Source organism: Pipistrellus kuhlii, unplaced genomic scaffold, assembly GCF_014108245.1.
Source record: "Pipistrellus kuhlii isolate mPipKuh1 unplaced genomic scaffold, mPipKuh1.p scaffold_m20_p_7, whole genome shotgun sequence".
Lineage (NCBI taxonomy): Eukaryota > Metazoa > Chordata > Mammalia > Chiroptera > Vespertilionidae > Pipistrellus > Pipistrellus kuhlii.
The window spans coordinates 5,414,733-5,439,827 of NW_023425573.1; the positions used below are offsets into that span (position 1 = coordinate 5,414,733).

Here is a 25,095-nt window from a genome sequence, read left to right on the forward strand (position 1 = left end):
AGGAGTATCTAACTAGCTTTTCACTTACAGACAAGTGGCTAGTCAATTGTGTTTATGATACAGATCATAAGCACCAAAAAATTTACTGCTGCAATTTAGTGTCAAATCACATTACTGGCTAAACTGTTAGATTTCACACACATACACCTGTACAGCAAATGACAGGTCTTCTTGCATTGAAATACACAAACGTGTGTACAGAGTATACTTATATACACACACACATGCACTGGCAGTACTCAAAAATACATGTATGAATTACTCCATGAAATATAAGCTGCAGTATAAATAAAGCAGCACAGGTTTCCAATGACAACACCTAAAAGTCTGGACTATGAAGAGGGATTTAAAAAAAAAATTTGTTTAATAGAAGTTATTTATGGAAATTTCTATACCAGGTAACACAATATTACTTTATTTGAAATCAGTGATATTTGTTGGACTAAACACAAGTCATTTTCTATGCACCCCTAACAGAATAGGACAAGCGAAGTAGAGTTAAATATTGGTGTTTTTAAAACTATCACCTTTTTAAAACTCAAGTTTTAGCAACTTCATTTTATGTATCTCATGAAGATACCAACTTAAAATAAGCAACACAAAGGAAAGTTCTGTCAGTATAAAAATATTAATGCATTTCTAGTTAATTTGGTCATTATTACTCTATTCAAATAAGCATCTGTTCTTACTTATATATTAGTGAGAATTAAAACTATCCAAAGGATAATGCTTCAGTATTACCAATAATGGATACTGAAGTGTACATTAAGGAAAATTCCTTTTGAGGACATTACATCACTTTTTTTCTATATAAAAGTTGAGGACAATGTATATGAATTATTTTTTTTTTCTCATGTAAAAAAGGTTATTCAAGTTGTAGTACCCATATAACTGACAATCCTGGCCCAGACTTGGGGGATTTTACACTGTTTTGTGAGGGACTAGAAATTATGCTAGTCCTTCTAAAGAAGAAAAATTCAATACTGACAAATTTTTGCTTGTAGTTTTATTGTACATTTATTTTATTTTTTTTTAAGAAAACAAAAGCCAGACAAAACCAAGTTGTCCAGGCACATAAACTCAAATCTTTCTGTCATGTCTCAATATTGTAATCTTCTATGTAAAGTTTTTTAATTAAAGTTATTTCTATATGCCTTGTGTTGTCTGATTTGATAAAACGCCACCTATAAATGGCACAAAACTTTCCTCCTAAGCCAAAGTACACATTAAGAAATAAATTTTTACCTTGTAATGTAGAATAAAACCAAGAAAAACTCTATTCCATACATGTTATTTTTCAATTTTTTTTTCTTAAAATTCACAGTAGTCTAATAACTGGTCCTGTTATTTCTTGTCATATGTATTACATAGCAAGAGTATTTGCGATAAGAAAGTGGCTGACGTATTTATTGTCAAAGTATGATTTAGGACACTATATATTTAGTTTATGGATTGATTCTGTACCTTGCCATTTCTTAGCCTACCTGGTCTTTTTTAGATTAATAAAATACATATCCTTTAGGGTCAAAATCCATAGTTCTGGGATATCCTCAGCAATCTGGTTCTGCTACAGGGGTCAAGTTAGACTGGAAATAAGACAATTAAGTAAAGAAGCTTCCTTTGCCCAATCCACCTTCCAAGGCCTCCATTTGTAGAGTACAGACCAGAAATGCTGTGCCCTACTGAGTCCTTCCCATGCTTGTAGCATATTGCTGAGCTTTAGTGTCTTCGTTTTTAAAAAATGGGACAAAAATACCTGTCTTCCCACTCATAGGAGTGATTCAAAGATTTGATGAGATTAGCAAAGTACTTTATTACCTACAAAATAAACTTGATAATGATAGCTACCTTGTACTGAGCATTCTCAATTCTATTGCAGTTCTAGGAACAATGGTGGAAGCTTTACACATGTACGAGTATCTTTTTAAATCCTCAACACAACCCTGCTCTGTTGTTATAATTAAATTCAATATAAATCAGTTAATAGAAGCTCAAAGTTGTTGGTTGATTTGATTTTGCTAAAGTCAAACTTGGAAAGGGGAAGAGTAAATTCAATCTTCCTTCCAAAATGAGTCTTTCCTTTCTGCTCAGAGCTAGCACATTATCTCATATCCTTAAAAACGGTCAGTGTGATTAAGAGTGAGATAGTGGTGGGGAAATCATCTGTCCCTAAAGCAAAGCTAACAAAACACCCTCATAAAACCTATGCTTTTTTACAACAGACCTTAAAAATCCTGGGCTTCATACATTGTTTTTTTATATCAAATATAACATGCAAAGTAAAAAAATAGATGTTTTAGAAGCAAGTATACGGTATGCTATCCCAGCCATAGATTTTCTCTAACTTCTACTCATAACGCATGTATAATAGACAAACCAAAAATGACAAGGAACAGGAAAAACATAACTTACTTTGCTTTTGGAAAGCAGCCAAGAAACAATAGAAATTTCTTTTTAGAAGGAGAAAAACTTTTTTCATAGTAGTTAATGTGCCTTCTTTAGGCATTAAGACATTTCTATTTATAACTTTAATACAACTATTTTTACGCTTTATAAAAATCAAGTCTTCCAGTAAAAATGGCATTTCACCCCACTAATCTTTAAATCCCATCATTAAATTTCTAACCTCTTGGGACATTCTGCAGAACAGATGCTAGTCACTGGAATGAACTGCTCAGAAAAGCAACAATGCCTCAGCTGTGATGTGATTTGGTAGTCAATATTCTTGTTCTCCAATAAAAGCATTTCATGAGCAGACACTGGACTCCTTGTACTTTCATCGATCAAGAGAACGTTTCTGAGCAGCTTCTGAGCAAACATTTCTTAACAGGTTGATCACTGATCTGGGGTCTTCACTCCTCATAATGGCACTGCCAGACACAATCATGTTAGCTCCTGCCTGGAAGAAGTAAACACTTGGTTATGCTTCTAAGAAAGACACAGAAAAGCCTAAATCAGAATTTCTGGACTCAAGTTTCTATCCTTCCATCTGTCAACATTTAAACTGTACAAAAGCCACTTGGAGAAGGACAGATTGAAACAATCTGGTTCAATGAAGAAAAAAGTTAAAATGCTTAAATGAACTTGTTTTTAAATGTTCTAAGATATCATTGAATTTTATTTCTAAATAAGCTATACTGCATCTTTGCTAATAATAATCTTTAATCCTCAACTCTAATAAGGTTTTTCCAATATATACCAATATCTCCATAGCTACTAAAAAACCTATCTTTTAATCTTGAATTATGTAAATGAATTGGTAGATAGTCTGAGAGGACAATCTTGCTAAAATGTGAAGCTATTTATAAAACATGGCAACATCTTCTCGCTCAGGCTTCACTGCAGCCAGAATGGTTTTAAGGTGGCTTAACGAATCTCAAGGTATTCTTAAATATAAAAATAAAGGAAAGCAAATAATATCAATCAAAATTTAGCTCTGTGCTTCCAATCCATGACGTGATTCATTGCCAAAAGGAAGAGGGAACCACTTGAAGCTGAAGAAGATGTTCCCAATGAGATTCTGTCACTCTGTGATACAGTGTACTACCCGTCTAAGAACATTCCTCATAAAAATGAAAAAAATAAATAAATCAGTTTTGCAGTGCTACAATTTAATACACCTTTTAATGTAAACAGGAATAGCATAATGGCAAGGAGCAGTTTAGCAGAAAGAATTCCTTAGGGAGTCAAAGCATACATGCTCACTGAACATCTGGGCAGTTCCTCTACCATTAGCACTTCTCACAGCCCGGCATTTGACAAGTATTAAGCAGAAAAGTATGGCATTTATACAAAAAACTGGAAGTGTAGATTAGACAAGGCTGTTTACTAAGAACAGGCCACTTCAACCACCTGCAGTGCTATAGGAAGGGCTGGCACCTCTCAACTCAGCTAACTACTCAGAAAACTCATCCCTGTTTGACACAGTGGGTTAGAGGTATCCAGAGATCAGATCCAGAATGTCAACAAAAATGGCCCTAGTCAATTCTTACAAGAGACAAATTGGTAATCAAAATACCTAAGTTCTACAGAGTAACCATTTTTTCCCCTTATAAGAAGGTATGCTTTCTCTATTTGGACAAATGATTAAGCCAAGGCCCTGGAACTTAATGATCTTCTAAAGTCTGGAATTCAGTATATTCTTTTTCAAAAGGGAACTTCCTTCAACATTACTGAGATAAACCAAACTTACTATTTAATGATTATGTGATTTCAGAATATTCACTTACTGCTCCTTGTTTTCCTACTTGTGCCCCGGTGCACAGATTCGTGCACATTGAAATGAAATTAATTAGAAGGTGGCCAGCAGGGTAGGGCAAGAAGGGCCAGACACGCCCTGGAGACAGTATCCTGTGGTCCCTCCCTGGCCAGCTGCACCTGGGGTGGCATTGTGACTTGAAGGGCATCTGTGGAATGAGCAGGGTCCCTGGCCTGCAAGGATCGGACCAAAACCAGCTCTCTGACATCTCCCTAACACACACCCCCCCCCCCCCCCCCCCGCCAGAGGTCCCAACGTGCGACAGTGAACTCTGCAAAGTTGCTGTCTACACGGTGTGGAACGCAAATGCAAGTGTGCAGTAACCAGATTTGGGGCAGACAGTACCCCAGCAACATGATCCACGGCAGAAGGTGGAATCGCACAGCCCCGCGAGGAATCAGATTCCCTCCTCTCTGGTTTCAGGGTGCGTCACCCAAGAACCCTGCCACGGCCAAGTCACTGCAGCTCACACTCCTGCATTGAGTGTCTGCCTCCTGGTGGTCAGTGCACGTCATAGTGACCAGTCAGACACAGCATATTAGCCTTTTATATAGAGAGAGTTCTACATTTGAACAAAAATACTTTTCCGCCCTCGCTGGCTCAGTGGAGAGTGTTGGCCCGTGGACACAATTTTTTCCTGGGTTTGATTCCAGTCAAGGGCATGAACCTTGGTTGCAGGTTATCTGGCCCTGGTTGGGGTGCAAGCAGGAGGCAACCAATCAATGTGTCTGTCTCACATAAATATTCATTTCTCACCTTCTCCCTCCCACTATTTCTAAAAATTAATGGAAAAATATCTTCAGGTGAGGAATTACAAAACACAAACACACACACACACACACTTCCAAGATAGAAAGGCAGTTTAGGAAATGTAGAGGAAATCTCTTGGTCCCACAAGACAATGCCCGACATAACATTTGATAAGAAAATGGTCTGGGTCATAGTTGAGGCACAGTCTCACCTCTGCACATTTATGGATAGTGTCAGGACCTACTCCACCATCGACCTCTATGTCCAAAGACGGGAACTGGGTCCGCAACCAGTGAACCTAGATATACACAAGGAAATAAGTGACTCCTAAAGGAGATATGATGGGGATGGGGACACAACCAAATAAACAAAACATCAAACAGCCAATATCTCCCACTAAAATAGGACCCCAAATGTCTCACACAGTAATTTCATAACAATACAAACCATGACTGGGGGAAACTTCCCTTTTAATATACTGAAACAAATTAAGTTTCCCAAAAGCAAGCTTTCTTCTTTTTGGCAAAAGGCATTAAATTTGTCATGGCTTTTCAGAGAACATACTTCATGGTAAAAAGACAAAACCCTCAATATTTAATGGAAACTCCCCAAAGCTCTAAACGCTATAGAAATAATGGTTTTGGCAGAAAATTTCAAAATTAAAATGTAGTATCTTTTCTGATTTCCAGACCCAAATCTTTTACGGCATTTATCATAATATATTAAATAATCTGTAGGCATTTCCATCTCCCCACCTTCAGAGCAGAGCGTATATAAGTGACTCAATATATATTTATTGAAGGAGCACCCGTAAGAGCCTCACCCCAGAATCAAATCCTTATTTTACCTTTGGCATCATATCTTCCATGAATTTCTGCCCTCCAAACCCAGGTTCCACTGTCATAACCAAGGCCATATCTATTTGATTAGCCCACGGTGCCAAATACTCAACTGTAGTTCCTGGTTTGATGGCAAGACCAACCTGTGACAGAGACAAACGTGCTAAATCACATTTACAATCACTTCCACATTATAGTTAGCACTGTGGCATATCAGGCCCCGTAGAAATACCTAGTCTCAAAAAAGGAGAATTCATACATAAATGGAATGCGTCAATTGTTCAGGCCATATAATTATTCTAAAAGTCAACTAGGCTATTAAATGTAAATATTTCTAAAAAAAAGCAGTCATTCAGAAGAATTATTACCCATCATTATACTTATACAACAAACAAGTTATACTTAATACACTGGCTTCCAAATGAAATAGCTGCCTAAGTCTGGTCTTAGAAATGTAAGAAATGCCTTCCACCAAATCTTCCCAACTCTGAGCTTGAGTAGTATAAAATATTACTGTCATGGCTGACCTCTCACCTTCATCCCATTCTCCCGAATGTCTTTAATCAAAGCCCCTGGGTTCTCAGTAGCCTCGAGATGGAAGGTATACTGATTAGCTCCCGCTACCGCCATTGGCTTTACCCACTGTTCCGGCCTCGACACCATCATGTGCATATCTAGAAAGAAAGGACACATCTCCTAAATATTACCGAAAGGAAAATACCTGGTTCATACTACTTAAGCCAACCTGTAATTTTCCCCATTTTGTATACACACTCTTCTGGCACCACAAAAATTATTAAATAATTACACTTCTGTATTAATAGCCTCTTTTTATCCTGAAGATTAGGATTTGGTTAAACTCATTCACACACACACACACACACACACACACACACACACACACCTTTTTTCTACAAAAGCATCTGTTGCTATATATGAAAATTAATGACTAGAAATCAGGAAACCTAGGTCCAGGTCTAGTAAATATGACTCAAAAAAAACTTTTTAAAAGTCATTATCTGTGAAAACTTGCTTCCTCATTTATAAAAGAAAGCTAAATTAAGTGATTCTCTTCACCAATATTGAGCACTTAATGCACAATTAACTATTTTAAGGCCTTAGGGATAGAGCAAAACAACAAACAAAAATATGCTGTCATAAGGATTACATTCTTAGTGGGAGAGAAACCATAAAAAATAAGTAAATACAATACAGACTAGGATGACAATTAACAAAGCCAGTGTGACTGGAGCAAATGAGGTCAGAGAGGCCAGGTGAGGAGACAGCACTGAGCTCTGGAGGCGATTGGGTTTTATTCTGAGTGAGATGAGAAAAACGCCACTGGATTTTAAGTGAGGGAGTGACAAGATCTGACTCAGAAAGCCATGGCAATGACCCAGGTGAGAAAGGATGACGGTAATAACTGAGGGTGTTGGGAAGTGGTGGGATTCTGGGTATGTCCTGTAGAGCCAACAAGTGTTGCTGTGGGTTCGAGTTTGGACAGTGAAAGGAGAGGCAGACTGGTGCAAGGATTGGGGCCGGAATAACCAGAAGAGAACTCCAATAACTGCAGGAGGAAGCATGAATTGGAAGGGGAGAAGGACATGTTATTACTAAAAGAAGCCTGACATGCATCCTAATTCTGAAGCTTGAATCATATAAATACTATATTAGGCAAAACAGACCTGACTTTCTTAAAAATCCTGACTTGTAATTAAAGAAAAAATTCTAGAATTCCAGAACTCAAGTAAGATTATAAAATGCACTAAGGCTTTGAAAAATTGTCAGGAAGAGTATACCACTTGACTAATGACAACAAGATTCAAGTTTATATTTCTAAACAAAAGGAAGGAAAACAGAACACATTTTAATAGTTGAAACACTGTTTTTAAAAGACAGACTCTATTTGGTGTTTCCTATTACTATGTATTATAAACAAGGAAAATTCAATCCGGTTTAAAACATCTACGTAGTTTACTCATTCCGTAAGTTACCATTCCCCCATGCAGTCACCACTGGCAGCGCTCACTGGACTGTCCAGCATTCAGGGAGCCAATGGGTCAGCGAATCTGCCTGTAGTTAAACACACCAAGGTGAGCAGTTCCCAAATGTTCTATTATCAGGCTCGCTTTACACTCTTAAAATTAATGAGGACCCAAAAAGCACTGCTGAGGTGGGTTATATTTACCTGTACTTAAGGAATTAGAAATTCAAATTAAAAAATGTTGACCAGCCACTGTGGCTCAATGGTTGAGCTTCGACCTATAAACCAGAACATCACAGTTTGATTCCTAGTCAGGACATATGCCTGGGTTGTAAGCTCATGCAGGAGGCAGCCGATTGGTAGTTCTCTCTCGTCACTGATGTTTCTGTCTCTCTCTCCCTCTTCCTTCCTCTCTGGAATCAATAAAAAATATGTTTTTTAAAAAAGGAAAAGAAAATGTTTATGTCTACTTATCAATTCATTAAAAAAAATAAGCAATAATAAATTTATGATGTTAATGTAAGAGTGATTATTTTACATTTTTGCAAACCTCTAACAGGTGTTATCCCTACATCTCCTCTATATTCACCCTGTTACAATATGTTGTTTTATATGAAGAAAAGCACATTAAAAGGGAGGTGTACATGAATAGCCCTTTCAGACAAGTGTGGATATTCTATTTCTACACCAAAAACACAGCAAGTGGTACTTTTACAAAGGGTGGCTGAAATGTGGAATTTGTAAACCCTACCAGTAACCTTTTTTACTTTGTTGTACTAAAACCTGTTGGTCTATCTTATAATTTGATCTTCTAAGTAAGATACATTTCATTATATGCTATAAAAAGCACATTTATTATATCACAACAGAAAAGCTCTTAGTAGGAATTAGTCAAGCTCATAGCAGCAGATACGTGTTTATCAAAATTCTTTTTTAAAAAATATATATTTTATTGATTTTTTACAGAGAGGGAGAGAGAGAGAGCTAGAAACGTCGATGAGAGAAACATCGACCAGCTGCCTCTTGCACACCCCCTACTGGGGATGTGCACGCAACCCAGGTACATGCCCTTGACCGGAATGGAACCTGGGACCCTTCAGTCCGCAGACCGACGCTCTATCCACTGAGCCAAACCGGTTTTGGCCGTTTATCAAAATTCTAATTTTCACTTACAAGCTCTAACTTTATCAGGGAGCAACAAAAGCTAATATGGTCTTTTCCTTGCAGTGACACGCTAACTTAAATTTTTTTTTTAAGGTTAGTAAAAACACAAGTCTAATAACCACAGTTCAACCTGTCAATTGTTCTTTCAAGTGAAAATGATGTTCCTACCAAAAGCACATAGTTCAGTCACATCAGAAACAATGGCCTAAGAGGTTCCCTTGAGAAAACCATCACACTCCAGCATGCAGCAGAGGTGCCTATTTGTACATTCTGCTCTGTCACACAAAATAGTAAAAAGATATGCATTCAAGGACCATAACTTACTAAAATTAATCATTTGCACCACCTCATCACAGATACTATGAACACATCACAATGAAGAATGTTAATGACTGCTTGCAGAGTTGAATACCACCGCCTTAATTAGAGCTAAGGCAGCAGCAGACTAACTCACCATTGCTTCTGCATCCTCAGTACAAATATGGCAAATAATACTGTAATATAAAGCCAGTTTTGACCTCATACACCAACTGAAAGGGATTTCCATGGGTCCTCAGACCAAACTTGAAGACCAATGATCTGGATAATAGCAAAAACAGACTTTTTCTACCACTTTATTTGTACCCAGTACTAAGATCAAACAGTTAAGAACTCTAGCAGTTATACATACAACTTGTGGTTTAGTTTCTAGAATATATTCACGTGTCAATTATCTAATAGCCAAGATCTAAGAATTAAACAAAAACACACTTTAATTAAAAAAAAGCAAAGATCACAAAATGCAACATTAAAGCACACAGAGTCCATTCTTCTTTATTTTAGACCCAATTCTAGAAAGGTTAATTTGTGACTTTATCAGCAAATAAACTAAAACAAGAAGAAAAAGCAGAGTGTACATGGTGGTGGCAGTAGAGTTGGTAAGAGGAGAAGCACTGATAGGAGGAGACACAAACAGCAGTGAGAAGTGACACCAGGCAACCAAATAAAAGGGAGAAAAAAAAAGGGGGGGGGGGGATCTTTAAAAAAAAAAATCCATACACAAAGCCAGAAACAGGACTCGGTGGCCACTGTATAAGGGGGACAAACAAGGTTACTTATTTCATCCACCTCTGATAGTCAGAAGAACAAATTTATATTGAAAAATTCCATTATTTGGAAATTGCAAAATGGTGAACATGTTGATGGAACACCGTTTTCCTTTGCCACATAAATTAGGTGATAATGTACATTTTTTGGTTCACTAAAAGTGGACGGATACTACAGAGAGGCTCTGTCCAACAGCACTTTCTACAATGATGGCAATCCTCCATAGTGGTACTATGTAATATGTATAGTGGTCACTAGCCAGGTGTGGCTGAGAACTTGCAATATGGCTAATACCACGAAGAAACTTACATAAAAGAGATTTGGCAAGTGAGGCACTGCTAGCTTAGTTTAAAAGAGCGGCAAAAATATGTGGGCTGAGTTCATTTTCCATTACAAGTAACTTCTAGGTTACTGTGTGATCTTATAAACCTTAATTCACAATATCCTACGGCACTGAAGTGGGAACATATATAGGCCCCACTTGCAGAAAGCTCCAATTTGCATGAAATAACTGGCTCTATTTCTAGACCATAAAAATCAATCAATTCATAAATTCTTTTTACATTACACCGAGCCCCTATCTCGTTTCTATGCTTGGCTCTAGGAAATCTCTATAATCAAGAAATTTACAGTCCGATAAAAATAACCTCAGATTAAAGGAAGTCCTAAGAAGAATATCCAGAAGTTGATATGATAACTGGATAAGGGTTAACTTAAGATAGGGTGCTTAGAAAGGCCTCTCTGAGGAAATGAGAAATGAGGAAGCGGACCTAGACAAGTGAGTAGCTTTCCAGGCAAGAAATTAGCAAAAGCCCCAAGGCCCTGAGACAGGCAAGAGTGTGACTTATCATAGGCAGCCACTGAAGCCCAGCGCAGAGATGGGGGAAAGGGCTCTAGATGACACTGAAAGTTGAGAAATCGACCATCTTTTTTCCTTTACTTGAGCAACACACCCAGCTTCAGCTGGCATAACACCCACTTACCAAAGAACGGGTCCTGGCCTAGCTGCTTTCGGAGGCTTTCTACCACAGGGTGACCGAAGGTGATGTTGGGAACAAAATGCCTACAAGACAAACAAAACCTTACTCTGACGATATTTTCAATATGTATGCTGATGGGGGTAGAGGGGATGTCTGTGATTATACTATTTTTCAATTTAATACTTAATGTCATCAGTATTAAACAATACTAGAATTATCTGGATAATTTTGGATTTACAAAGAAGTATCTCCTTGATATTGAACAAATCATAATAATCACATGATTTAACTCTGTAATTCATAATCCCTGACAAAATCAAAACCCAGAAGTTATATGACTTGCCCAAGTCATATACAGCAGTACCTCATTTCTGGAACTTAATTCATTCTTGAAGGCTATTCGAAAACTGAGTCATTTTCCCCATTAGAAATAATGTAAATTGAATTAATCCGTTCCAGATGCCAAATGATTCCTTTTTAACCTTTCTTATATATAGTACATGTCTATTATACTGTTTAACTTATAAACACTTTAAAAACAAAAAGGACATTAAATGTAAATTTATCAAAAAGGAAAGAAAATATATAGTATAAAAAATGAAAATCTAGCAATAATTATAAGCAGCAAAAAAACATGAAGATATTCACAGCATAATATCCTGAGATTTTAACAGTGGTAAATTGACTCATACTTGCTCATTCTTTCCTTTGTCACCTGAGATGCATGACTGATCATACAGGTATCAGCATGAAAGGCTGTCAGGTGGAGAAGTAAACTGTTCCAGATGGGAGATGTTCAAGAAAGAAGTCCCTCTGTACTAGTCAGAAAGTTTGGACTGTAATATGGATCTTTCATATCTTAGTTTGTTATAGGCTGGCTGAGGCTACTTTTAATCCTATACCACAGGGCCTTAAATGACAGTTTATTTAAACTTTCAGCCTTATGAAGTAAATCTATTATATGAAGAACATAGGATAAATAACTTCCTTAAGTCAACCAATTAATTATTTGTGGGGCAAGAGTCAAATTAAGTTTACCAAGTATCAGATCCAAAGTACTTAACGTCATCCTACTCCTGTTAGTCCTCAGGTTCTACTAAGCACCATGCGTGGTTGCTTCAGAGTACGGTATTTTATAAGAAACACATGGAAGAGGCCCTGCCAGCCCAGAAAATGCCACACTCTCATTGGCAGGAGATGCCTCATAACTCACCAGAACTCATGACCTGCTGTTATTGTACAGTTGACAGGAAGCCAATGCAGACAACCAAGCTCCCAGCTCCCTTTACATCCAGTTGGCCCACAGGACTGGTCTTCACCAGTAGGCCGTGAGTTTAAGTTATGTGTCACTGCAGAGCCCAGGGGGTTAAAGTGGTGTTCTTTTCCTGTGCTCATTTTACCCTCCTGCCAATAAAGGAGCCCTTCAGGAATAGGCAAGCCACAGGATGAACAGTCTATGGCCGGCCCTGGGAACAGACTGTCCAATCTCGATGGGAAGGTGGGGGTGGGTGGGAAGAGATCAATCAAAGAACTTGTATCCATAAATGCATAGCCCATAGACACAGGGGAGCAGGGGTGGGCTAGGAGGAGGCAATGGGAGAAGAAAGGAATATATGTAACACTTTCAATAAATATTTCAATAAATATTTTTTTTAAAAGTCTATGCCACTGAACTTTATCAGTGAAGGACAGTCACACTGAATTGTTACATGAATCAGAAATAAACTTTGTAATGTTAAGCCACTGGAATATAGGCTTCATTTGTTAAAAGTAATAGGTATTACCCTATATGAGGATTGCAAGAAAAGCTAAACAATAATAAGTAGTCAAATATGAGGTAAAACCGGTTCCAGAGGCAGGGAGTAAAGCATTTTATTATACAAGAGGGGGCGAAGATCATGAGATTTACAACACAGAATTTTAAAGGTGGGAAAATAAATGAAGCAAAGGCAGAAATAAACAAGCTATGCTCAAAGAGGGAGAAAAATGGTGTCTACCAGATTGGTTAGTAGTGTGAAAAAGGCAGGAAGCCAACTCTGTCCCAGTAAGGGTATCAAATGCTGGCTCAGTATTTAGATTTCATCAAGCTGTAAATATGAAATGAGGTCTTAAAATAAAAAGCAAATAAAAAATAAGATGCAAAAGGGTCTGGGCAGTAAATTGGAAGGAAGAAGGGAGGTAATAGGTGTTGGCAAATGGCAAGGAACAATAATAGAAACAAAGGCTGGTAAAGGATTTGTTAACTGGTAAGTTCGGGGTGTGGTAGAGAGAATTCACCCTGGTTAAGATTTTAAGCTTAGATGACAGGCTGAATGAGTATTAAAGTGAGATTTTAGCAGTTTAAACTTAATGGGCCAGGCACCATTCTAAGCACTTTTCATATGTTAACTCATTAAAACTTCCAAGTCTTCGAGGGAGATACCACGTTATCTGTATTTCATAGATAAGGAGGCCCAAGGCCACACAACCAGGGAGTGCTGGAGGCAAGCGTTAAATGGCTCCAAGTTCCAGCTCCTTACAGTCTCACCTGCCTCCAACAAACTGTAAGGAGCAGAAAAGGCGAGTGCAGGTGAGGAGCGTTAGGGGGAGGGTCAGACACAGGGCACAGCTGGGAGGGGCCTGAGACTGGGGGGTGTTTGTGTGTGGGTGTGGGTGTGGGTGTGAGTGTGTGTGTGTCACAGCCACTTTCCCCTCGGAGGCTGGGGTTTTAGCATTTCGGGTCATCTAGCATTTGCCTAAGAGCAACAATTGCTAGGGTTATTCCTAGGCGATTATTATGATTATTTACATGTTGGGAGTAAGAGTCAGAGAAGGAGGCAGTGAGGCTTAATGAATATTATACAACTCTGGAAATGACAGATTTGGATTTCGTTTACTGTTTTTTTAATTTGCTGTCTGGCCTTGGAAGTGCAGGCATACCGTGTTTTATTGCACTTCACGGGTGTGTTTTTTGTTGGTGGTGGTTTTACACACACTGAAGGCAAGACCCCATCACCAGTAAAAAGATAAAGAGGACTCAGGTTACTGCAAGCCTCACTTTATTACAGACATCAGGAATGAAACTCAGCATCTCTGAGGTATGCCTGTACGTTTGTTGTCTCAAATTTAGGTTTCATTTACCCATATTTTCCGGCGTATAAGACGACCCCCTAATTTTACAGTTAAAACATAGGTTTAGGCCTATATTCGCTGTATAAGACCACCCCCCACTTCAAAGAAAAGACTTACTTTGCAGTCAAGATCTGCAGGTAATTTTTGTGCAATTTTGGTCTTTTGGCCCCGATTTTCGGTTGACTTTTTTTTTTTCGTTTCAAAAGTCGTCTTATTCGCCGGAAAATACGGCATCATGAAAATAAGCATCACCACATTTTGAGAAAATATAAGAACGAAACAAATATACTTTTATTCCACTGAGAAACAGAAACAGACTGTATAAAACTACTGACCCTCAAATTATATGACAAATTGTGCCGCTGAAGATCAATTAAATGCACCACGCTCACCAAGTCCACTGGGAGAACAAAAATGCACCAATACCCTAAGAAGCCAAAGGCTCATACCTACGCCATAACAAAAAAAAGGCTACAAAGCAAACATGGATTTAGGGTGACCAAGAATTTGCTGGACAACAGTAACCAGGTGAACACTTACAAGCAAAGGGTTTACAGACTTTCCTCCGGGCCTATGGCCACCAAAGAGGGCATGGGACTCGGAATTCTTAAGTGCACAGGGAGCTGTTATCAGACCAGCTTGGAAAACAGTAAAATATTTCACTTTAATGAAGAAAAAGCTTATCAAAAAAGTCTGCTTTATTATTACATTATCGATTTTTTTCCCTTGAGGGTACTTTTGGGAGTAAAGTTTGAAGGAAAAAAAATCAATAAAAAAACTTTCCCCCCCAGAAAACTACTGAAATTAAATTATAATTATTTACTATAACACAGGATACAATTATTTTAACTCTCAACATGTTCCACCAACCCTAAGCTTTGTTTACAATTGTCATGCAATATATTTTAGACATATCAAGCTTTTACCAGATCTCTCAAAAAGGCAAAGATGATAAGCGACGGGCTAACTTTGATATTAAATGTCAAAAGACTGTAACCAGAAAACAATTCCTCTGAACTAGGAATCACAAATTCATATGCTTACAAGGACTAGCAGGGGACATGGAGAAGCAAAACAGTGAATAAAGAACATCTGGCCTGGCTAATAGTGGCTGCCATTCATCTCCAGTCTTTTGATGCCTTTCAAAAGTCAGATTAATTATTAGTATTAATATGAAACCTCCCCAATTTTAAATTCTGGTAATTAACTTAGAAATTGCTTATTTGCAACCTAGCTGGTTTTGTTCAGTGGACAGAACATCAGTCTGCAGACCAAAGGATTCAGGTCAAGAGCATGTACCTTGGTTGCAGGCTCCTCCGTCGCCCAGAGCTCTGGTTGGGGCGCATGCAGGAGGCGACCAATCCATGCGTTTCTCTCACATCGACCTTTCTATCTTTCCCTCTCTCTAAGAGATCAATGGGGAAGTGTCCTCAAATGAGGATTAACAACAACAAGAAAGAAAGTGCTTATTTGGCCTGTTTCCACATGCAGGAAACAGCACGTCCGTCATGATGCATGTATGTGCACTCTAACTTACTTCTCCCCCGTCCTTTATTTCAGACATCTAACCACACCATGCCCCACCTCCCACAGGGTTTCCACAACTGTTCCCGACTTTCATGATAAAGTCATTGTTTAATCAGAAGAGAAATGGAGCCTTAGTGGGAGAGTGGGGGAGAAAAGACAAACCCCCAAACTCAGGGTGATGTTGGAGGTTTTCAAAGGGAGCCCGGAGAGAAAAGCCTGGAAACGGTAGCTGGAGGGAAAGGAGTCACCATCAACCCCCTCTCCTGCCCCTCCATGCCCCTGGCCTAGGGGCCACCAGCTCAGCCTGGCTTTACCTCTTCTGGTGGGACAGTCAGGAAGGGGCTGAACCTGCTGAAACTGGTTTCCTCCTTTGTAATAGGGATACTAGCTGTGAACTCAAAAAGGGGTGAAGCTTAAAAGGGAAAGGGTTTTTAGGTGGTGTATGCAGAATTTAGTTCTTTCATACTAAGATGTCTCTTGCAGAGGGGGAGATGGGTCAATAAAAAACAAATATTTTTATCTTAATCTTGGGATTATGATACAGCCTTTCATTTATAGGATCAACTATAACTAAGCTTGCCATGGTGCTTTACCTGCAGAGAATGGAGTTGAGCAGAAAGACAGATTCTGTTTTCAAGGAGCTTACAGTATAGCAGGAGAGACATGAAATAGGAACAAAAAATAGTGATAAAGTATTAGCTGCTCTGTAAGGACAGAGAATGGCTCAGTCGTTCTCTGTAAGCTCACTACCCACAGAAGACATGTATTTCTGAGACAACACGGCTGTTGCATGCTTCCTATCCTGGCTCCACCATTTCCCAGCTAGGAAACCCCTGAGAGTGACTTCATCTCTCTGCATTTGATTCCTCACGGTCAAAAGCTGGTGCTAAGGACAGCACCAACCTCTTCCAGTCGTGTGAGTTATGATAGTTCACAAAAAGCACTGGGACAGAAACAGCTAAGAGCTGTTGTTATCATTAATATCCCCAGTTTTGGTGAACAGGACTTGCAAAGCCAAACTGTTCTCTGTGTCCGAGAGAGACTACCTTCTAGTACAAATCCATGTAGCCTGTTCCATCCTGAACCCCCTGGGTGTCTCTGACACAAACATGCAGCTACCCATCGCTGTGGTACACACTCCGCTCAGCAATATCACCTGTGAGAGGTCAGGGCTTTCAAGCAAAAGCTGTCCAAAAAAACGACAGAAGCAGAACGACATACGATACCAAACTAAAAAAGAGCAAGCTTTTGTGAGAGGTAATATTTACTAACGTTCTTACACTCTTTGCCTAGAATTCCCAGAGTACTCTAAGGCCATTATCAATCAGGTGGTCAAACGTGCAAGGTATCTGAGCGGAAGGAAAAAGAGAAGCTACAGACCTAACCACGCAAAGGAAGACAAAACTCCCGTAAGAGGAGCGGCGTTAACGGAGAAGTAACGGACCCTCTTTTGTAAATGACACAGCCCGCAGGGGTGCATGCGGGCACCCTCCTTCTGAGACCAATGCACCTCCTGCCCCCCGGGGGGAGGCTGAGGGGTAATGGCCAGGCCCCGCGGGGCTCAGAGCCGCCGGGCACACCCCGGCGACCCCAGCGGCCAGGAGAGCGTCCCACCGCTCCCTCCGGGTTCGGTCCACGTTTTAGAATCAAACGAGGACACCAGCATCATCCTGGTCCCAAAGAGCATCAGGTGCCGTCACCACGGCGCTTAAAACTTACAAAAACAAACAAACAAACAAACAAACAAACAAAAGCTGGCTCCCGGAGCAGGGCCCCCAGACGGACTGCAAAATCACAACTGGAGCCGTGACACCGCCGACCACTGTGAACCTCGCACAGGCCGGGCGCCCGCGCCCGCGCCCGCGCCCGCGCCCGCACCCCCTCGCTTCACCCCCGCAGCTGGCGGGCGGCGGTGGCCCCGGGACCGCCTTTCTCACTCAGCGACGGGGACCGGCCCGGCGGGGGGACCGGCCGGCGGGGGTCCGGCCCGGAGGGGGACCGGCCGGCGGGGGGACCGGCCCGGCGGGGGGACCGGCCGGCGGGGGGACCGGCCCGGCGGGGGGGGGACGGGGCGAGGCCGGGCCCCGGCGCGGCGCTGGGCCCTCCGACTCCGGAGGGCGCCCCGGCGGGGAGGCCCCGGCGTGGCCACCAAACTCCCTCCAGGATACGAACTTGGGCACGTCATGCCTCCCCCTCGGCCTCAGTTTCTCCGCCGGAAACGGGAGGGGTGTCCAGGAGACGGAGATCGCTTCCGGGTGCCCAGGGCCCGGCGGCCGGGAGCGGGGGAGCGGGGCCCGGACGCCGCCTCCGCTCCGCTCGGCTCGGCTCCCAGCGGGGCCCGGGGTCCTGGCCCGGCCCCCCTTCCGGGCCCCCCTCCTCCCCCAGCCCGGCCCCTTCCATCCCCCGGCCCGGTCCCCCGGCCTCCCCCGGCCCGGCCCCCCTCCATCCCCCGGCCCGGCCCCCCGCCCTCCCCCGGCCCGGCCCCCCCCACGCCCCCCGTCCGGCGGCCGCGGAGCCGGGCGCCGCGCACCAACAGGCTCCCCCGCCGCCCCGCGCGGCCCGCGCCCGCAGTTACCCGTCCATTACATCCAGGTGCAGGTAGTCGGCGCCGGCGTCCAGCATCCGCACGCACTCGGCGCCCAGGCTGGCCAGGTCGCTGTTGAGGATGGACGGCCCCACCTTGCAGCCCGACGCCATGGTGCCGGCCCCCGGAGCGAGTGCCCGCACGGGTCCCGGGCCGGCGCAGGCCGCTCCGATTGGCCGCGCCGCTCTGACGCGGCCTCTTCCCGCAGCGTCTTCCGGGCTCCGCCGGAAGCGGCCGCCCGGGAGGAGGAAGTCCCGCCTCCCGGGGGGCGGGGCCGCGCTTAAAGGGGCCCCACTGCCTCTGACCTTCCTTTTTAAAACCGGGTTTGGTCCTCGCAGAACTCGAGTTTTCTCAAAAAAAAATTTTTTTTAACACCTTACCTTCCTGTAACGCCTTCTTTTCCTCCTTGCTTTACAGTCTGTTTCTCCATCATGTGTGTGCCTTTCCTTTCCATCCTGTTACTCTTAAAACACACACACATACACACACACACACACATACACACACACACACACACACACACACACACACACACACACACACACACACACACACACACACACACACACACACACACAAAGGAAAAACCACTTCTTCCTTATTTCTCTCTCCTGGAACTGGTCCTAAAAGCTGAAGGGGTCAGATTTAGGGCGGAATCATAGCTCTATGATGAGACACTAGCTGGGGGAGGTAACCCAAAATTAATTTTAGACTATCCTAAGGACTGAAAAGCATGTATTGGAGCAAAAGCTGCTGTAGGAGATACAGACCCTGGTAAACCCTGAACTGAGATCCCCTGAGACAAAGGGGAGGCGGCCTTATTGATATAAGGGAAGCCCCCGCCCAAGTGTTCAAGTAGGTCCATTTCATGGAAACCAGGGACCCCGAATCGTACACATCTGATTGGTCTGAATCGTGGGGCCCTGATTGGTCAGCATCATGCGTCCTGATTGGTCGTGATGGGGCAGTTCTGGTCTGACTGGGCTGGCCTTGGTCCCTTGGTGGCAAAAGGAAACCTCTAGGGATAGTGGACTCAGTGGGAGTAAATGAGCAGGCCATAGAGCCCAAAGCTTAGAATTCCTCTGTGGATTTCCTTCCTGGCTCAGTGTAGATGAGAACCCCCCTGTCAGCAAATGGCCACTAGGCTCTTATTATTTGACTTATTCACTGAGCATAACACCCTCTAAGTCCATCCATGGCATCGCACATACCATGTGATTTCACTTATATGTGGCATCTAAAGAACAAGAGAAATGAACAAACAAAATCGAAACAGACTCATAGACACAGAGAGTGGACTGGAGGTAGCCAGAGGGGAAGGGATGGGGGGAGGGGGCTGGGTGGAGGAGGCGAAGGAGTTAGGAGGTATACATTGGTAGTTGCAAAATGCCCACAGGGATGTAAAGTACGCCCAGGAAATATATTCAATAATATTGCAATAACTGTATGATGCCAGTGGGTACTGTACATATTGGGGAGAACACTTTGTACAGTATAGGACTGTCGAGCCACTATGCTGCTCACCTGAAACCAACACAAAATAATATTGAAAGTAAACTGTAAATGGAAATTGAAATGCAACATTTGGGCCCTCAGTTGACCGTGGGGAGTCCATCTCAGCAGATAAATTTCTCCCAGGGGTTCACATCAAATAAATCTTTCTTCTCTGAGTCCACAATGACCTGCAAAGTCACTTCTCCCTGCTTCATTGTTTTCTCATCTGTTAAGACAGTGTCCAGTGTTGTGAGGATTAAATAAGCAAATCCTGGTGAGGTGCCCAGCACATGATGCCTGGTGCCCAGAACTAAACAACGGTGGTTATTATTACTACGCTCCTCCTCTGCTTCTTGTCCTCATCCCTTTTATCTTCTTGTTTTTTTCCCCTCTCAGGAATGCTCATTGACATATTATAATCCATTTATTTACTGCTCAGACACAACTGAAGAGAGGTATGAGTGTTTATTCTTCTGCCAAATTGTGTCTAGAGTCTTTGGGTCAGGAAATACCAGCCCTCTGAGGGGAAAAATGAATTTAGCAACAACATACCTTAAAGGGTAAGGATAGGGCACTTTGTACTCTGTATAAAAGGAAGACTGGTAGTAACTTGAACCCCATGATGGTTCTGGCCACATTCAGAGGACAACCAGGTCCTTAACATTCCTCCTGGGAAATCTACCAGAATACTTTCTTGAATGAGTCAAACTATTCCCTTCGTTAAGAAATGAGAAATGAAACAATCCGTCCTTTTAAGTATTTTTAGATGTATTTTATTTATATGTGCATATGCAAACACAGAAGTCTTAATATCTTTCATAAATATCTTTCATAAACATTTTCAGTATTAATTCATAGGCATTTTTCCGTGCTCTTTGGTCATCCAGGATTCATAACAGACTTCTTGAGTCCTCTGAGGGAAGTTGGCTGTGTAATCATTTGTTTTTTTACCTATAAAATGGCTAATAAAGGATTGTTATCCTTCCGTCACAGTGACTATTGAAATATATTATGGAGGTACATTGATCTATAATGCTAAATGATCCTAAAATAATATAAATAAGTTTGCCTTCAGCTTTTCCAAATACATTCTACTCTTAACTTGTCTTCATTGTCCTGAGTGTCAAACCAAACTCTGTTTCTGAATTGCTGCAGTTGAAGCCCACTAAAGTAAGTGAGGAAGTGGGACTTTCACTCACTGCCAAGGACAAGCTATGGCATGGGAGGTGTGAGGTCACATGGCAACAGCATGGCTTGATGTGATAGCAGCAAATTCCTGACTTGAGGAAGGGTATTTGTGTTTTAGACTGAAATTCTATTTCTGACCCTTTCTTTCCTGCAGGTCCCTATACACGCCCTATTCTCATCTCAGACTCTGTTGGTGTTGGACAGCTGAGTGGAGAATATTCTTCATTGCCTAAAGAGATAGATACTAAAGAAGGGAGCTGTCACACTGCCTTGGGTACTCTTGGAGGCCTGAAATATCAAACCAGTTACTTTCAGCCGGTTCAAAAGCTCTATCCAGATCCTCAAACACCAGAGATTGTTTTCCCAGCACTGCCATGCCCAATTATGCTTTTTGACACTAGTTCCCAGTGCATGGTCCCAATGTACTCAACAATTCAGTTTCTTTTTATTGGGGAAAAAAATCAAATAACGTGTCTAATAGAATTATAGAAAGCAGCAAATACTAAAAAAGGAGAGTAAAATGTTTCGCTATAGAAAATGCTGTACCCAGGATTGAACTGCTTTAATTAAAATGGAGTACTATAAATCTACACCCACTATTATGGATGATAAGTTTTTATTCCAATTTCTCTCAAAAGTTAATTTCTGAAAAAGCAACCTCTCAGTTGAGTCCAATTTTTTACACATGGGAAGTAAGTGCCTGTTTTAATTGTCCTCTGAACAAGATGAATATTATTAAGCATCATAGCTTAAGAAAGATCTAGTATTACCAATATTGTATTTATCATATGTAATTGTTTTTATACTCAATAATTTGATCATTCAAAAATTTGTTAACTATTTTAAAAGTTTCTCTAATCTCCTACTACCATTTTTTAAAAATAGCTATTCCTTCAAACTCCAGGTAACAGTATTCCTGAGAATACATCTTGTGACAATCTTATGCACATACATTTAGATACTTTATCAATTGCACATAAACATTCAATAAATTACATTCAACACATTAAGGGCACCTTAAATGGAACAGATGCATTCACACATCTGCAAGATCTCAGTAATCCCAGTATGAAAACATTCCCACCCTCCAAGGCCCTGCTTCTCAAGAGTGGTGGCTTTTTTTTTTTTTTTTTTTTGCAAGATACAACAATACTTAGCTTATTGTAAAAGTTTCCAACAGCCATCCATAACCCTAGAGTGAAGGGGTCAGGCTAAAAGGCAGACGGGTCAGCATAAATATGTTCAATACTTTTTACATATAAAGGTATTCTTAGCATATATTCAACCATCTTTTTTAACCCACTTACTTTTTCAATATGTTATACAATTACACATAGAGTATTTGAATCAAGAATCAAGTAACGGAACAAAACACAGACACATATAGAGACTCGTATAGCTCAGACACATGTGATTACCAAACATAAGGCCTCTAACACTAATTGAGCAGCATAATTTTTAACAGGCAAAACACATCAGCTTAGAAAGAGTTATAAACCCACTTACATTATATTTCTGCATTTGAGAATTATTTCAGCGTTAAGTGTCAACATTCTGAAAATATTTTAAAACATAAAAGAAACCTCTGCTCTCTGAAGCTCTAGTTTCTGAAGCTTTAGATTTGGGATTTTTAATGTTGTCCATTGTCTTTCACTCACAAATACCTCTCATTCTCATAGTAAATTGGGCCGAAACCCCAAACTATATTTGAAAGTACAAACCACAGTGGAAACAATGCCTATTTAATAAAGGATTCTAACAGAAAAATAATTTTCTTTTGTGATTTGGGTGGGTTTAATAGGTCTCCTCTATATATACATATACTTCTCATGGTCAACATAGTCAAAGTTTAAGCATATAGAATATGTTTTGAATTCATTGCAATGTAATAAATATCTGTATTTAACTTCAACTGGAGGACTAGAAAACACCCCCCCACACACACACACACACATCACTGTACCAATTTAGGTAAATATATTAGTTTTTATAATGTAAACTGTTACATTTCTGAAATTCAATTTTGAACTGTATTATACCTAGCCCTACTATAGCATCAATAACACACTAGATATGGCCTCACAAGCCTTTTAAGTTTTATATTTTGCTTGAGTAACTGAGTTTCAAGTTAAAATAAATTCACAAGCTGACTTTGTCCATGAAGAGATTGCTCAATTTATATTTTTTTCCCCTCATAAACTCAAATGTCTAAAGGATCATAAGAATATTGCTAACATTGGGAAGTTATTTTAGTGAACTTATTTTAACAATAAGTTTAATATCTGAAAATATGTCCCGAAGGGTAGGCACTATTATGAAGAAAGTAATCACATTTTGCAGTATTTCCTAATATTGGCATTGATGTAGTTAGGGTTAGAAGCAGTAATATCACCTTTTTCTAACTATTATAGTTACATTTCATTCATTTTATAGTATGGGTTGTTTAGGTTTTTCTCAATTCAGAATTATGTCTGATAATTTCTAGAGTATTCTCTCTACAGCGATTGATTATGAATGGAATGACTATGGCATTAGTATTTTGATTTACAACATGCAATAAAAATGACGGTTGAAAAATAAATATTGAAAAGTCCACAGCTTTAAAAATAATATGCCTTCCTTCTTCTACATGGCTGCATTGTTGATCAAAACAAAACTCGCCGTGGGCTTATTTATTATTTAGTTTCCCCAAAACTAATATTTCCATTATTTATTACTTTTATGTAAATTGCCACTTGTACAACCACCTGGTTTAATATTTTTGGAACTATAAAAATAAACACTTGCATGAAATGTATAACGTGAATAACCTCAAATGCATTCTCTTTTAGAATATATCATTTGTTAATATTTCTAGCTAAGCAGCTCTATAACAGTATATATTTGTAACTGTTCTCAAGCCTTCTTGAATCATAAACAATGTGCAAACGGCTCTTCCCCCTTTTTACTGCCTGGTCTTTATGGTCTTCGTACAATTAAATAATCTTAGCCACGGATTTTTAAAAGATGTTTATGACACAATATGTGCACCGGCAGCAAAATCTACTGAGATTTGTGTCGCCTATTGGGAATAAAGTGCTGTGTTTTCATCTGTTTTTTTCAAGCAGAAGTATTCAACTTTTCGCTAAGTGATCCCTCCCTCACCTTGTCTGCACCTGCAACAAGCTACAGAACTAAACATGCGACTCATCCAGGTCTCCGCCGGGCTCCCCCAGCTCCGGGGCAGTGAGCGTGAACTGGCTGGCCAGCAGGGGGTTCTCCATGCCGTTCTCCTCGCTGATGTGCAGGACAGTGTCTCCGTGCTGCAGGAGGATGGACGTCTCGAGGCCTGGGAAGTCATCGGGGTCTGAGATCTGAGTGCAGAGGGGGCTGTGTGCGGCCGCACCGGGCCCTTCTGGGTCCTCCTTCTTTTCTCCTTCTTCAGCAAGGAGGGTCTCGCTCTGCCACCAAACAGACCACCATGTCATGAGAGAGTGGCAGGGGTGCCAGGGAAGGGTATAAAAAGTGTCGTCCAACTTTAACTGGACAGGAGTTTCAAGGCTGGTCTCATCGCCAGCCTTCACTATATGCAAGCTTTTCTGGAGGCCCTCCAACGTTCTAGGCCTCAGTCTTCCAACCTGTTGCATGAGCCCAGTGTTTGCTAGCCTCGTACACTGGGAGGATAAATGAAATCACGCTGTTACCAGGCTTTTTAACCGTTAAAGACTACGCAGATGTGTATAGTGATATCACCCCTTTGCTTTCTTCAAGTACATGAGAAGTAAGTTAGACCGATGGGAATTCATTTATAAAAATCAGAAGAAATGTCAAAACAACGAGGGAAAAGATCAAACCAAGAAGTTCCTCTCATCTTACAGGACGCGGAAGGCTCGCTATGTAAAGGCTGTGTCTGAATTGGTGATTTTTAAAAAACTGAACTATCGCCGAAACTGGTTTGGCTCAGTGGATAGAGCGTCGGCCTGCGGACTGAAGGGTCCCAGGTTCGATTCCAGGCAAGGGCATGTACCTTGGTTGCGGGCACATCCCCAGTAGAGGGTGTGCAGGGGTCAGCTGATTAATGATTTTCTCTCATCGATGTTTCTGACTCTCTATCTCTCTCTCTTCTTCTCTGTAAAAAAATCAATAAAATA

At 41.0% G+C, this 25,095-nt stretch overlaps 2 protein-coding genes across 10 annotated transcripts in view; both read right to left on the reverse strand.

Moving 5' to 3' along the window:
* Positions 1 to 353: 353 nt before the first annotated feature.
* Positions 354 to 18,483, reverse strand: RPE (ribulose-5-phosphate-3-epimerase). 4 transcript variants are annotated; one of them, XM_036420761.2, is made up of 6 exons: positions 18,275 to 18,483; positions 11,065 to 11,144; positions 6,382 to 6,521; positions 5,856 to 5,990; positions 5,220 to 5,306; positions 354 to 2,899 (listed from the first exon to the last, which is right to left on the reverse strand). In XM_036420761.2, exons 1-6 carry the CDS (start codon positions 18,394 to 18,396, stop codon positions 2,777 to 2,779), a joined length of 687 nt encoding a protein of 228 aa, XP_036276654.1. In that variant the 5' UTR covers positions 18,397 to 18,483; the 3' UTR covers positions 354 to 2,776. The 4 variants fall into 4 exon arrangements, with proteins under 4 accessions (XP_036276654.1, XP_036276656.1, XP_036276658.1 ...); XM_036420763.2 differs by having other exon boundaries at positions 18,286 to 18,429; XM_036420765.2 differs by lacking the exon at positions 11,065 to 11,144 and having other exon boundaries at positions 18,286 to 18,425.
* Positions 18,484 to 23,242: 4,759 nt separating this feature from the next.
* Positions 23,243 to 25,095, reverse strand: part of UNC80 (unc-80 homolog, NALCN channel complex subunit) — a 167,209-nt gene continuing 165,356 nt past the window's right edge. For all 6 annotated transcript variants that reach the window (XM_036420736.2, XM_036420737.2, XM_045575411.1 and 3 more), the window contains one exon: positions 23,243 to 24,405. In XM_036420736.2, the coding sequence (XP_036276629.1) occupies positions 24,139 to 24,405 (267 nt within the window). In that variant the 3' untranslated portion in view covers positions 23,243 to 24,138. The remainder of the gene's footprint in view (positions 24,406 to 25,095) is intronic.

Coding starts and splice junctions, on each gene's coding strand:
- RPE (XM_036420761.2), bottom strand. CDS start 18,396: ATGGCGTCGGGCTGCAAGGTGGGGCCGTCCATCCTCAACAGCGACCTG. Junction 6,522..11,064: donor AGGCCAGGACCCGTTCTTTG/GTAAGTGGGTGT, acceptor CTTTCTTTCTAG/ATATGCACATGATGGTGTCG. Junction 5,991..6,381: donor TTCGGGAGAATGGGATGAAG/GTGAGAGGTCAG, acceptor TCTCTGTCACAG/GTTGGTCTTGCCATCAAACC.